Source organism: Scyliorhinus torazame, chromosome 21, assembly GCF_047496885.1.
Source record: "Scyliorhinus torazame isolate Kashiwa2021f chromosome 21, sScyTor2.1, whole genome shotgun sequence".
NCBI classification, from domain to species: domain Eukaryota; kingdom Metazoa; phylum Chordata; class Chondrichthyes; order Carcharhiniformes; family Scyliorhinidae; genus Scyliorhinus; species Scyliorhinus torazame.
Genome location: NC_092727.1, coordinates 16,851,461 through 16,863,957, shown reverse-complemented (window position 1 = coordinate 16,863,957; position 12,497 = coordinate 16,851,461). Strand labels below are relative to the sequence as shown.

The window sequence follows — 12,497 nt, the reverse complement described above, 5'->3', positions numbered from 1 at the left end:
ACTGCTCCAATGTAAAAGAAAGATTAAAGATTGAAAGCTTTATCATTTAAATCCCGGTCTGAGTGAAGATCCAGTTTTACTTTTTGTTTATCAGCTGGCAGCTCCAGTTCATTGTGTCAGAATTTCGAGGCCAGCTCCCAAAGCCCTATGCCAAAGGGCCAACGGCAACTCAAATCCATCCTACGGACATGAATGACGAAAACCGTGAAGAAACATCCAGATATGTAAGTGAAGGACTTTATTTTTGTTGCTGTGACTTTTTATTTGTGAGGCTGAGGGATGTTAGCACGTTTCAGTCTTAGATACCCAGCGGCGGGATCAAATACTACGGGGCAGACGTAGCTTGGGTTAGACGTATAGTTCACTGTATTGTGCACCCAACAATGCACCTCAAACCCAACCTCAGAGGAACACCCTCTTATATGTGTGTACCAATTCTTCCAGTTGACTTTATTAATTTGCGCACTCCTGAAACTCATTGTATTTACAATGAATACATTAAGGAAATTCTCCAGCAGCTACAGACAGAGACTGAATGCAAGTTGGGAGTGAAGAAGTATCATGTTCATACTCCAAACCCTTATGGACTTTATAGAAGCCTTATCTTCAAGTTGTACCATGATCTCACTCCATGTCATGTTTGCACTTTCCTCCCGCCTCTCCTGTGCTTTTCCATCTGACGCTGTGTGCCTATTCCCTTCCCTCCACCCTCCTAGTAACATCAGAGCCTCCGGTTACCTCTTCTGGAGTACGCTCCGTAACCCTTTGCTCCTCTCTCTTACTTTTAAAGACTTTCTCGCCTCCCATCTTTTTGAACACGCCTGTGATTACTGAGCCGAATCGCTCCCCTCTTCGCTCGTTGACTGTTCCTCATCCAATGGCCACTGTGATGGAAATTCTTGAGGATAGTGAGAATTCGAGGTGAATGCGGGTCTGTTGTGTCCTTCAAATTCACAAATAGAAAGTAACTACTAACTCAGACTCTTCAGCAGAAGAGTTCAGATCATAAAAGGGTCGGGAAAGCTGAATGAAACCCAGCTCTTTGGTGAGTTAGTGGGCGAGATCGTCCAGCTTTCCATGCCCGATGGGATTTTCTGGTCCCGCCGCCGCCGCACCCCTGCCGCAGGTTTCCCGGTGGCGTGGGGTGGAATCAATGGCAGATCCCATTGATAACGACAGGACCAGAAGATCCCGCTGCGGCCAATGACAGGCTGCCTCCTGCCGCTGAGAAACATACCGCAGGGAGGCCAGAGAATCCCACCCAATATGTTCATGAGAGAACACATGTTAGGATTAAGCTCAAAATAATTTGTGACCGTTTTCCTCTCTCTCCCCCTCTCCCAGCACACACTCAGTGAGACTATGTTGTCGTATTGTACAATTTTCTTTGTTTTGTCTGAATAATTGCATGCTGTAGAATGGTTAGAGCACAGGAAGAGGCCATTCAGGCAGTCGGGTCTATGTTGGCCCTCTGAAGTAGTAATTCACCTCGGGCCATTCGCCTGCCTTTTCCCTCAGAGCCCTAGAAATGTTTCCTTTTCAAATAATGAGTCAATTGCCTCTTGAATACTCAATTGAACCTGCCTCCATCACATTCCAATACAGAGCGTTCCACTCATAGAATCATAGAATTTACAGTGCAGAAGGAGGCCATTCGACCCATCGAGTCTGCACCGGCTCTTGGAAAGAGCACCCTACCCAAGCCCACACCTCCACCCTATCCCCATAACCCAGTAACCCCAACCAACACTGAGGGCAATTTTGGACACTAACGGCAATTTAGCATGGCCAATCCACCTGACCTGCACATCTTTGGACTGTGGGAGGAAACCGGAGCACCAGGAGGAAACCCACGCACACACGGGGAGAACGTGCAGACTCCGCACAGACAGTGACCCAAGCCGGGAATCGAACCTGGGACCCTGGAGCTGTGAAGCAATTGTGCTAACCACTGTGCTACCGTGCTGCCCACTTGCTGCGTGAAAAAGATTTTCCTGGTGTCTCCATTGCTGCTTTTGCCAGTTACCGTAATCTGTGCCTCCTGGTTCTCGATCATTTCACTAAGGGGAACAGTTTCTCCCTATCTGCTCTGTCTAGATCCCTCAATTTTGAATACTTGTATCAAATCTCCTCTCACCTTCCCCATGTAGAACACTCACAACTTCTCCAAAGTTTCCAGGTGACTTAAGTTCCTCAACCTTGGAACCATTCTTGTCAATCTTTACTGCACCGTCTCCAATGCCTCCACATCATTGCTGTCATCAAATAAAGAAGTTTCTTAGTAACATAGAGTGTATACTGGCAATGCTTTAAACCATAATGCATCCATTAACAGCCGTTTAACCTCATTAACTTCAAAACAAAACATTTTAAATCTTAAAACAAACTTTATAAAATGATTTCCTGCTACAGACACCAATTTCCTTTCACAAATGGGATATGCTGGTTTAATTATACTTTAATCTGTCAATAAAGATGCTCAGGCATGTTTTAGCACTCTCGACAGAGTTGCTCTTCCTCAGAAAATGGCCACTGGGCAAATGAGAGTTCACATTTTTATTTTGCTCCATGGCAGATGTTTTCAGTGCTTTACTGTGATGATCCCAATGAAAACTTTTTTCTTTTGGTTTTCTCTTACAATCCGAAATGAAATGTCTTTAGCAAACATGGTCAAGGAGACTCCAAAGGCTTTTTATGCATATATTAGGAGCAAGAGGGTAGAAAGAGAAAGAGTAGGCCCACTCGAGGACAATGGAGTAAAGCTATGTGTGGAACCCCAGGAAGTGGGTGAAATCCTTAATGAGTACTTTGTATCGGTATTCACCAGGGAGAAGGACATGACGGATGTTGAGGTCAAGGATAGGTGTGTGAACACTCCTGAGAACATCAGTATATAAAAGGAGGAAGTGTTGAGTATCCTAAGTTACATTAAGCTAGACAAGTCCCCGGGGCCGGATGGGATCTATCCCAGGTTACTCAGGAGGCAAGGGGAGAAATAACTGACGCCTTAATAGATATCTTCACATCCTCTTTGTTCACAGGCGAGGTTCCAGAGGACTAGAGAATAGCTAATGTTATTCCCGTGTTTAAGAAAGGAAGCAGGGAGAATCCAGCAAATTATAGGCCGGTGAGCCTGACATCAGTGGTGGGGAAGCTTTTGGAATAGATACTGAGGGACAGAATATATACACATTTGGAGGAAAAGAGACTAGTTAGTAACAGGCAGCATGGTTTTGTAGGGGGAAGGTCATGTCTCACCAACATTTAAAAATAAATTTAGAGTACCCAATTCTTTTTTCCCAATTAAGGGGCAATTTAGTGTGGCCAATCCACCTACCCTGCATATCTTTGGGTTGTGGGGGTGAGACCCACATGGACAGAGACCCGGGGCCGGGATCGACCCCGGGTCCTCGGCGCCGTGAATGCATTGGAAGGATTTAGAGGTTGATAATGAACTGGTTTGACTGCATTATGACGCACCTTCCGTGGCTGCAGGAGTGGGACCTGAACCCGGAGCATCTGGCTCAGAGTTAGGGACGCTGCTTTTATTTCACATCAACTTTAACAACACGTGTGATAGACATCAATTCATACGAGACGCTGAGAAGCAGTGAACCGATGCTAAATATGTGCCGATCTGTAGCTCCTCTCGCACTGCAGGGCTGACCCAGGTCAACAGGCTTTATACCTCCACCGCTGGGCGGAGCCACAGGCGGAGCCAACAGCAGCACCAATAATAACATTCCAACAGTACAACAACCAATAACAGAACAGCAATAACAATAAGTATATACAACAGTGGCGATAACAATACTAATAGAACAGTGGAACATATATACAACAGCCTTACGCAGCCATACGTGGCTCACCACAACGTGAACATGCTTTTTAATGGGGCTCCCCATTTTGGTGATCAGAAAGCTCTGTTTGTTTATCATAGAAGCCAACCTATTATGCAGATTGAGCATTATATGATTCACGGTGAGAATATATGACCTTGCAGCTTCATCTTGATCAACCTCAATCAATGTTCTTTATTCCTGTCGTGCGGTTGATATCACTTTGAGGCAGTAGTTAGTGATTGGACACATAACTTTCAGGCTGAATCATATTCTTGGTTCCCGATATAGCACCAAAAGCTTCAACAGCTCAACAGCCCTACATCCAGAAGTGAGTCAGTCAGACTCCCCTCTCACCAAGTGTTTGTTCGTTGCTTTAAAGGCCTTGATAATTAAAATCTATTGACATCATCTGGGATCATTTTGAGGCCGGAACATTTTCTGAATATGCCTCCTCTGCGAGAGAGTCTACCTCACTGTTAACGGTGTAATGGTGTAAGGCACACTGAGTACAGAAGCAGAAAGCATCATGCATATTTACAGTAGTCTCATTATTACCTCAGCTGCCACATTATTCTGTGACAGACACCGAGATGTGTTGCCATGACAACTCGTCGGGAAGAAGATTCACCCTAAATACTGATAGTAAGCCGATTTACATTTTTTTTTAAAAAGCTCAACTATTGGCAGAACAGTTTTTTATTTCTGTGATTATGTGCAAAATATTAACATCTTGGGTACAAAGATTGAGATTCCAGGTGGAAAGGTGATGCTGTGGAGGAGAGGAATTCATTTTGATTTTACTTTTTCCCTCCCTCCAAGTGTCTTTTATCATTATTGCTTATCGTCTAACTTGCACGGCAACGCGACACAAAACAAATTGTCTAAAGCGCCGAAGTCTTTGTCTTCAGGTGCTTTTATTTTTCAAAAGCTGTTTGAACGAACTCTCCCATATCTATCGTTGTGCAGTCGCGAACGTGAAAAGCTTAATTGACTGAGCCACTGCGCGAGTATCGTTGGTGTTATCGAGAATGTAACACAAATGACAGCAGAATTTAGGTGGTCACCCATTGGAGAGAGAGGAGATGGTCACCCAATGGTGAGAGAGAAGGGGATGACCACCCAATGGTGAGAGAGAAGGAGATGGTCACCCATTGGGTAGAGAGAAGAGGATGACCACCCAATGGTGAGAGAGAAGGGGATGATCACCCATTGGTGAGAGAGAAGGGGATGGTCACCCATTGGTGAGAAAGAAGGGGATGATCACCCAATGGTGAGAGAGAAGGGGATGATCACCCAATGGTGAGAGAGAAGGGGATGGTCACCCATTGGTGAGAGAGAAGGGGATGATCACCCAATGGTGAGAGAGAAGGGGATGGTCACCCATTGGTGAGAGAGAAGGGGATGATCACCCATTGGTGAGAGAGAAGGGGATGGTCACCCATTGGTGAGAGAGAAGGGGATGATCACCCAATGGTGAGAGAGAAGGGGATGATCACCCAATGGTGAGAGAGAAGGGGATGATCACCCAATGGTGAGAGAGAAGGGGATGATCACCCATTGGTGAGAGAGAAGGGGATGGTCACCCAATGGTGAGAGAGAAGGGGATGATCACCCAATGGTGAGAGAGAAGGGGATGATCACCCATTGGTGAGAGAGAAGGGGATGACCACCCAATGGTGAGAGAGAAGGGGATGGTCACCCATTGGTGAGAGAGAAGGGGATGATCACCCATTGGTGAGAGAGAAGGGGATGATCACCTAGTGGTGAGAGAGAAGGGGATGGTCACCCAATGGAGAGAGAGAAGGGGATGGTCACCCATTGGTGAGAGAGAAGGGGATGATCACCCATTGGTGAGAGAGAAGGGGATGATCACCTAGTGGTGAGAGAGAAGGGGATGGTCACCCAATGGAGAGAGAGAAGGAGATGGTCACCCATTGGGTAGAGAGAAGGCTGCTGACCAAGTCGTGTTCACTTTAAGGGATGAACGTCTGGAAATTGGTGTTAATTTTAATACTGCCCGAGTCCTCTTGAGTTTCATTCAAACTGTGTCTGAGTGCTGCTGCTGGCTAGACCTGACCCTCAGGAGTTCAGCTCAGATTGCTCAGCCAGCACTGGCCATGGGTATCCAAGCCCCCCGGTGCTGAAGAGCATACAAAGAAAGACCAGGGAAATCCAACAGTTAGGGAGAAATGAGCCAATCCCAAACTCTCACTTGGGATTGTAAATTGGAGATAGAGCTACCACATCTCTGACGCACTCCCCTATTGTGTGTGAAATTGTAGGATTTACTCTTGAATTCCCAAATGCCAATACTTTTTTCCGCACAGGCCTGTGATTCTCTTTACGATTTAGTTGTGTCGGCATCACAGACTAATATCCGTATTCCACGAGGTCAGCTGTTGGACAAGGAATCGCATGCGACTGATGTTGCAGTGCTAGCTGTGGCTCAGCTGATAGACTGTCTGAGTCAGAAAGCTGTGGGTTCAAGACCCCGCTCCTGTGGCTCAGGCACAGCATTCTTGGTTGGCGCCCCAGTGCAGTACTGAGGGAGTGCTGCATTGGGCGTGCCAATTTTTCGGATGAGACCTTAAATAAACCAGCGCCCCATCGGCCCTCTCAGGTAGTCGTTTGCGATCCCAGGAGACTGCTTGATTTGTCACTTAACTAGCATCACTAAAACAGATCATCTGGTCATTAACACATCGTGGTCCGTGGGAGGTGGTTGCGTTTCCTACATTGCAATAGTGACTACTCTTCAGGTGTGCTTCAATTTGCTGTAAGGCGCCATGGGACTATTCTGTGGCTGTAAAAGGTACTATGGGAATGCAATGATTTATTTTCTTGTATTCATAGAATCCTGACAGTGTAGCAGGAGACCATTCAGCCCATCAGGTCTGCACCGACACTCTGAAAGAGCACTCTACCTACCGAGGCCCAATCCCCCGGCCTATATCCGTAACTCCACTTAACCTCCACATCTTTGGACACTAGGGGGTGTTATGTGAGAGTATCTTTAAGAAATGGGTGTTCATAAAAATAGTTGTAGTGAATGTCAATTTAAGAAATGTTTGTCTGCTCAAGTGGCTGCAGTGATGTCAAGAGTGTGGGTGGAGCTGAGCTCTGGCTCTGCTTTTTAGTTTTGCTTTGGGGAAAAGCTTGGGTTTGTGTTTTTTCAGTTTCGTTTTAGTGTTGGAGCTGCAGCCAGCCAAAGTAGGTGTAATTTTGATCTCTCTGCCATCTAAAGACTATCTCTAGATCATTTGGTGAATTCAGAGTGATAACTGCTCTCAGTAGAGAATTTAAACCTGATGTGCTTCTGTGAAAAGTATTTTTTGTCTTATGGATGTTAAAAGGAAGGTTTAAGGATTACTTAGTGTTGTATTCTTTGTGGGTTGTATTTGAATTGATGGTTGCCAAGATGTTCACTATGTTTTAAAAAGGTTAACTGAGTTCATAGAATAAACATTGTTTTGCTTTTAAAAATACTTTTCCATTTCTGCTGTACCACACCTGTACAGTGGGCCGTGTGCTCCCCATACCACAATCTATTAAAAGTTGTGGGTCAGGTGAACTCCATGATACACTTTGGAGTTCTCTAAACCCTGACCCATAACAGGGGCAATTTAGCATGGCCTATCCACCTAACCTGCAAATTTTTGGAGTGTGGGAGGAAACCGGAGCACCCGGAGGACACCCACGCAGGCACGGGGAGAACATGCAAACTCCACACAGTGACCCAAGCGGGAATCGAACCTGGGGCCCTGGAGCTCCACACAGTCACCCGAGGCCGGAATTGAACCCGGGTCCCTGGCGCTGTGAGGCAGCAGTGTTGACCATTGTGCCGTATTAATGATATGATCTACAATCTGTGACCATCATCAATCCTCGATGTACAGCACACGTGTTTATTTGTATTTAACCTCATTATCTGTCATGGTTTTAAAAGCACTAAGGTTGATAATAGGTCTTGACCAACTTCAAACCCCACAACATTGGATTTCATGTTTCTATCCAGCGATTGCAATGTTCGGAACTCTCCGAGGTGTTTTGGTAGTCCCTTTCTATGAACCCCTTTCATATCAATGTGCAGCATTACGGAGGTTTCTCAACCTGGAGATTTTATGGCATGATCTCCAACTGCCCTGCCCAATTAAACTGACATTTTCCTATCAACAATATTTTTATAATAATCAAACAAAAGGGTTCGAAGAAAGTGCAAGTCTCCATTATTCCCACCATGACCTTTCTCCCACGTTGCTCACAGCCGGGCAGGATTTTGATCTTAAATTCCAGGAGACACCGAGATAGTCCTGATTTGAGTGATACAAAATCTAGCATAGTCCCACCACTTCTGGATGTATTACGTCGACAGGAATTGCTCGCTATAGTGTTGATTAAAAAATTGTTAAAATCCCGAGTCATATTGCACCATTGTGCAATGTCCATGAAGGATAAATAAGAAACGGAACCAGCAGAGATTCGAAACAATTATCGCATAACTGTACAGCGCAAGTGCAGAGGGGTGTGGGGTGGCTGCATTGACCCACTCCGAGGGTTAAGCTGTTCGCAAAACAGCCGCTGTTCCATCATTTTGATGTGCAGTACCGGCACGCAAAGGAATTTCCCGTCTTGCAATTCACTTTCTCCCACCCACCGTTTTCTGAGTTGTCGGGATTAAGTGGTTTAAGAGGGGAGGCAGTGGCATAGACGTATTATCGCTGGACCAGTAATCCAGACACCCAGGATAATGATCTGGGGACCCGGGTTCAAATCCCACTCAATAAAATATCTAGAATTTTTTAAAAGTCTAATGATGCCCATGAAGCCATTATCGATGGTCGGAAAAATCCACCTGGTTCTCTTTAGGGAAGGAAATCTGCCGTCTTTACCTGGTCTGACCTACATGTGACTCCAGACCCACAGCAATGAGGTTGACTCTTAACTGCCCCCCTCAAGAGCAATTAGGCACAGCCTGCGACGCTCGAGTCCCCTGAACAAATAAAAGAAAAACTCTGAAATCTGTGTTTGCAGTTGTGGAAGAAATGGAAGCCGGAGGCAAGGAAAGCTTCCAAACTCGAGAGAAAACACAGCTGTTACTTCCTGAGCTCAGCGGAGCAATTAAGACGCTCCGAGTGGCAACTTTGAAATTGGCATTAATACACATTAATAATGGTTTTGGCCGATAGAAATGTATGGCCGTCAGGGCAGCACAGTGGCGCAGTGGTTAGCGCTGCTGCCTCACGGCGCCGAGGTCCCAGGTTCGATCCCGGCTCTGGGTGACTGTCCGTGTGGAGTTCGCACATTCTCCCCGTGTTTGCGTGGGCTTCGCCCCCACAACCCAAAAGATGTGCAGGGTAGGTGAGTTGGCCACGCTAAATTGCCCCTAAATTGGAAAAAATGAATTGGATACTCTAAATTTATAAACAAAGAAAAAGAAATGCATGGCCGTCCGGTGTGGCCGTCTTAACCAGCGGGGTCACTGTTGTACTGTAAGAACCACAGCAGCCAATTTGCACACAGCCAGCTCCCACATGCAGTAATGAGATTCTGATCATAAAATCTGATATTTAAGGTTGTTAAATGAAAATGTGTGTGTTGAGTGTGGGTCAAAGAATTCTACACAAGGCTGCCTTAAATCCGCAGTGATGGGCGGGGGCGAATTAAGCTACAGATTGTTTTTGCTCTATTGTGTAATGTTAAAAACATTCCCCGCCACCACCACCAACCTCGCCACGAGGGAGGGCATTCAATTCCACCCCGCGTAACTAAGTCGTCCTCAGGTGACCCGAACATACGCCTACTCTTACTGGACAGCAGTCAGAAACGTGAACCCTGATTGTTTATTTGTCTCCTCGCCCACCACCCCCCAAAAAAAGAGAAGAAAGCTTTGCATTTATCTGGCACTTTTCACGACCACCGGGCTTCTCAAAGCGCTTTTCTGGCAATGAAGTAGTTTTGAACTACATTGCTGGTTTCAATGTGGGAAATTCAACATCCACAACAAGCTCCTGCAAACAATAGTATGATAATGACCAGATACCTAATTTGGGGCATAAACACTAGAGATCATGCTCCCTGCCCAACTCTACTTTAAAATGGTGCCACGTGGGATCTTTTACATCATCTGAGAGGTACCTCAGCTTAATGCCTCGTCCAAAAGACGGCACCACCAACGGTGCGGCACTCCCTCGGTGCTGTGCCGCATTGTCAGCCTTGGCCTTTATGCTCAAGCCTTGACGCCAGAATGCTACCCACGGAGTCACAGCTGACACGAGACTAACTAAAGCCTAGAATATTTCTGTGGAATGTTTCCTGCCTCTGGGGCTGACAGCAATAAATGTGTAAATCAGAACTAAATCCTGAGAATCTCCCCCCGGGGCCAGTTTCACACTGAACCTACCAACTCCGCTGAGTGAAATGGGCCTGTGTTGTGTTAATCAGTGCGAGGAAAACAGTCTTAAACTCCACGGTCCTAATATTTCTGCCAAACTGTTCCAATCACACAGCCTTTTAGTCCTTCTTGGATGTTTGTGCAGTGGGTGTGAATTGCTAATTAGCTGTGCAATCAGCAGTTAAAATTGAAGGGCTGCACACGTGATCAGCAAAGTGATCAGTTGGAAAATGGGCTGATTGCATTATAAGATGGATCTGATTGTTTCACCGACTTTGACATTCAAATTGCCTGCTGACGCTGACTTGATATGTAACGTCGGCAAAAGCAGACTGGTGAATTTGTTGAATGAATGATGGACCATTCTCTTCCACTACATGCAGCTAAGGAATGTCGGAATGTAATGCTCCGTATATTGGCACGGAAGACTGGGAATTTAGGTGTCTGCAGGTTAAGTCAGTGCAGGGGAGTCCAGCAGCATCTGGGTCTAAACTGCTTAAATGTAAGTTGAAAATGAGAGCTAGCAAGATTTGCTTTAGCCAGAGAGTGGTAAAACTGTGTATAGTTGTGGTGAATATCGTATTTGTATTCAAGGTTAAATATACAGGAAGAGTGGAAGGACACGCAGATTGGATCAGATGATGAGGTTTGGGAGGAAGCTCGTGTGGAGCACAAACAGCAGCATAACCAGTCCCTCGGTTGCAGGTTCAATGTGACAATGGCTGGGTTTTCTGGCCCCTTCCAGGTGGGGCCCACCGCGGGAGATGCAGCGTGCCAACCAAGTCCATTGACTTTCGGCAGGACTGGAAGATCCTTGCGGTGGGTGGGGCTGGAAAATGAGGACCTAAGTAACATACTCTGCGGAGAGCACTGATCCCGTCGTGGGCAAGTTCTGTTACCTTGCCTGTTCTGGCTTTTCTAACACTGTTTGGCCACCTCTGGCTCGCAAACATCCCCCTTCTCTCCAGCTCCCAGTCTGCACGAAGCAACGATGTTGCAAAAGAACCTGCACACCTTGAAATCAATTGTCCTGCCCTCTGGGAGCTGTGATAGATGGTGGGCCACCACTTTTGCTGGCGAGTGAGGTGGGAGTGCTAATATTGCGTTTTAGTTGTCCTGGTATGTTTTGGTTAAAGCCTACTTAGCCCTGTCCACGCATGGAGCATTACTTTAGCAAAAATGGAAAGGCTTTGTACTACCAATAATGCATTAATCAGGATTTAACAATTTTGTAAAGAGCAATAAAAAATATATAATTCTTTCCATAAATTAATCTGAGGTTATGACGCAGACCTGCGTCAGACTCCTTTTTAATGAGATTATATTGCGTGGTACCCTGCTGATGGGAAAATCTGACTTGCATTTGTATTAACACTAGATAAGTCTCAGAGTTGATGTTTCATTTGTGTTGAGGGACCTCACTTGTACATTATATATAGTGAACTATTTCCCCATGGCTTTGGTTTAATTTTAGTGGATGAGGTAGTAAGCAGCAATGTTTCTAATTGGGAAAGCTGGACGGGAGTTCACAGCCCAAAGGTTGTTGTAGCGCCACTGGTTGAAAAACCTACAAGCCAAAGGCAAGACGCAGGAGCATTTCAAACAGGAGTCGGCCACTTAGTGCCCAGGACCTGTTCTGCGTTTTAAATTGATCCGCAACTCCCAATTTCCCGACCTAGGCTCCGACCCCTTGAAAACAATGAATCTCGATCACGAAAGCTTCAATTAGCCAAGGATCCACAGTCCTGAGGGGAGAGAATTCCAAATGCCTATTGCCCTTTGTGTGAGAACATAGCAGAAGAACTCGGAGCAGGATTAGGGAATTCAACCCCTCGACCCTGCTCTGCCATTCAACACGATCGTGGCTGACCTCACCCCAGCCTCAAAGTCACCTTCCTGCCTGCTCCCCATAGCCCTTTATCTCATTACTAATTAACCTATCTATCTCCTCAAATTCCTTTAGTGTTCCGGCATGCACTGCACCCTGGGTGAGAGAACTCCACAGATTCACAGCCCATTGTGTGAAGTAATTCCTCCTCATTTCTGTTTTAAATCTGTCACCCCTTTGTCCTAAAACTTTGGCCAACAAGGGGAATCATCCACTCGACATCTACCCTGGCAATCCCCATTAGCATCTTAAATACCTCAATTAGATCTCCTCTCATTCTACTAAGCCCCAGCGAGTGAAGGCCTAAAGTGCTCAAACTACCCTTATAGAAGTGAGGAAGTGTTGCCTGAACCATAAAGAGAAAATGCTGGAAATA

At 45.9% G+C, this 12,497-nt stretch overlaps 1 protein-coding gene across 5 annotated transcripts in view; it reads left to right on the top strand.

Annotated features, from left to right (window-relative positions):
* alg9 (ALG9 alpha-1,2-mannosyltransferase) overlaps positions 1 to 12,497 on the top strand; it is a 308,329-nt gene that overhangs the window by 119,193 nt on the left and 176,639 nt on the right. For all 5 annotated transcript variants that reach the window (XM_072486571.1, XM_072486567.1, XM_072486569.1 and 2 more), the window contains exon 13: positions 95 to 224. In XM_072486571.1, coding sequence (XP_072342672.1) covers positions 95 to 224 — 130 coding nt within the window. The remainder of the gene's footprint in view (positions 1 to 94; positions 225 to 12,497) is intronic.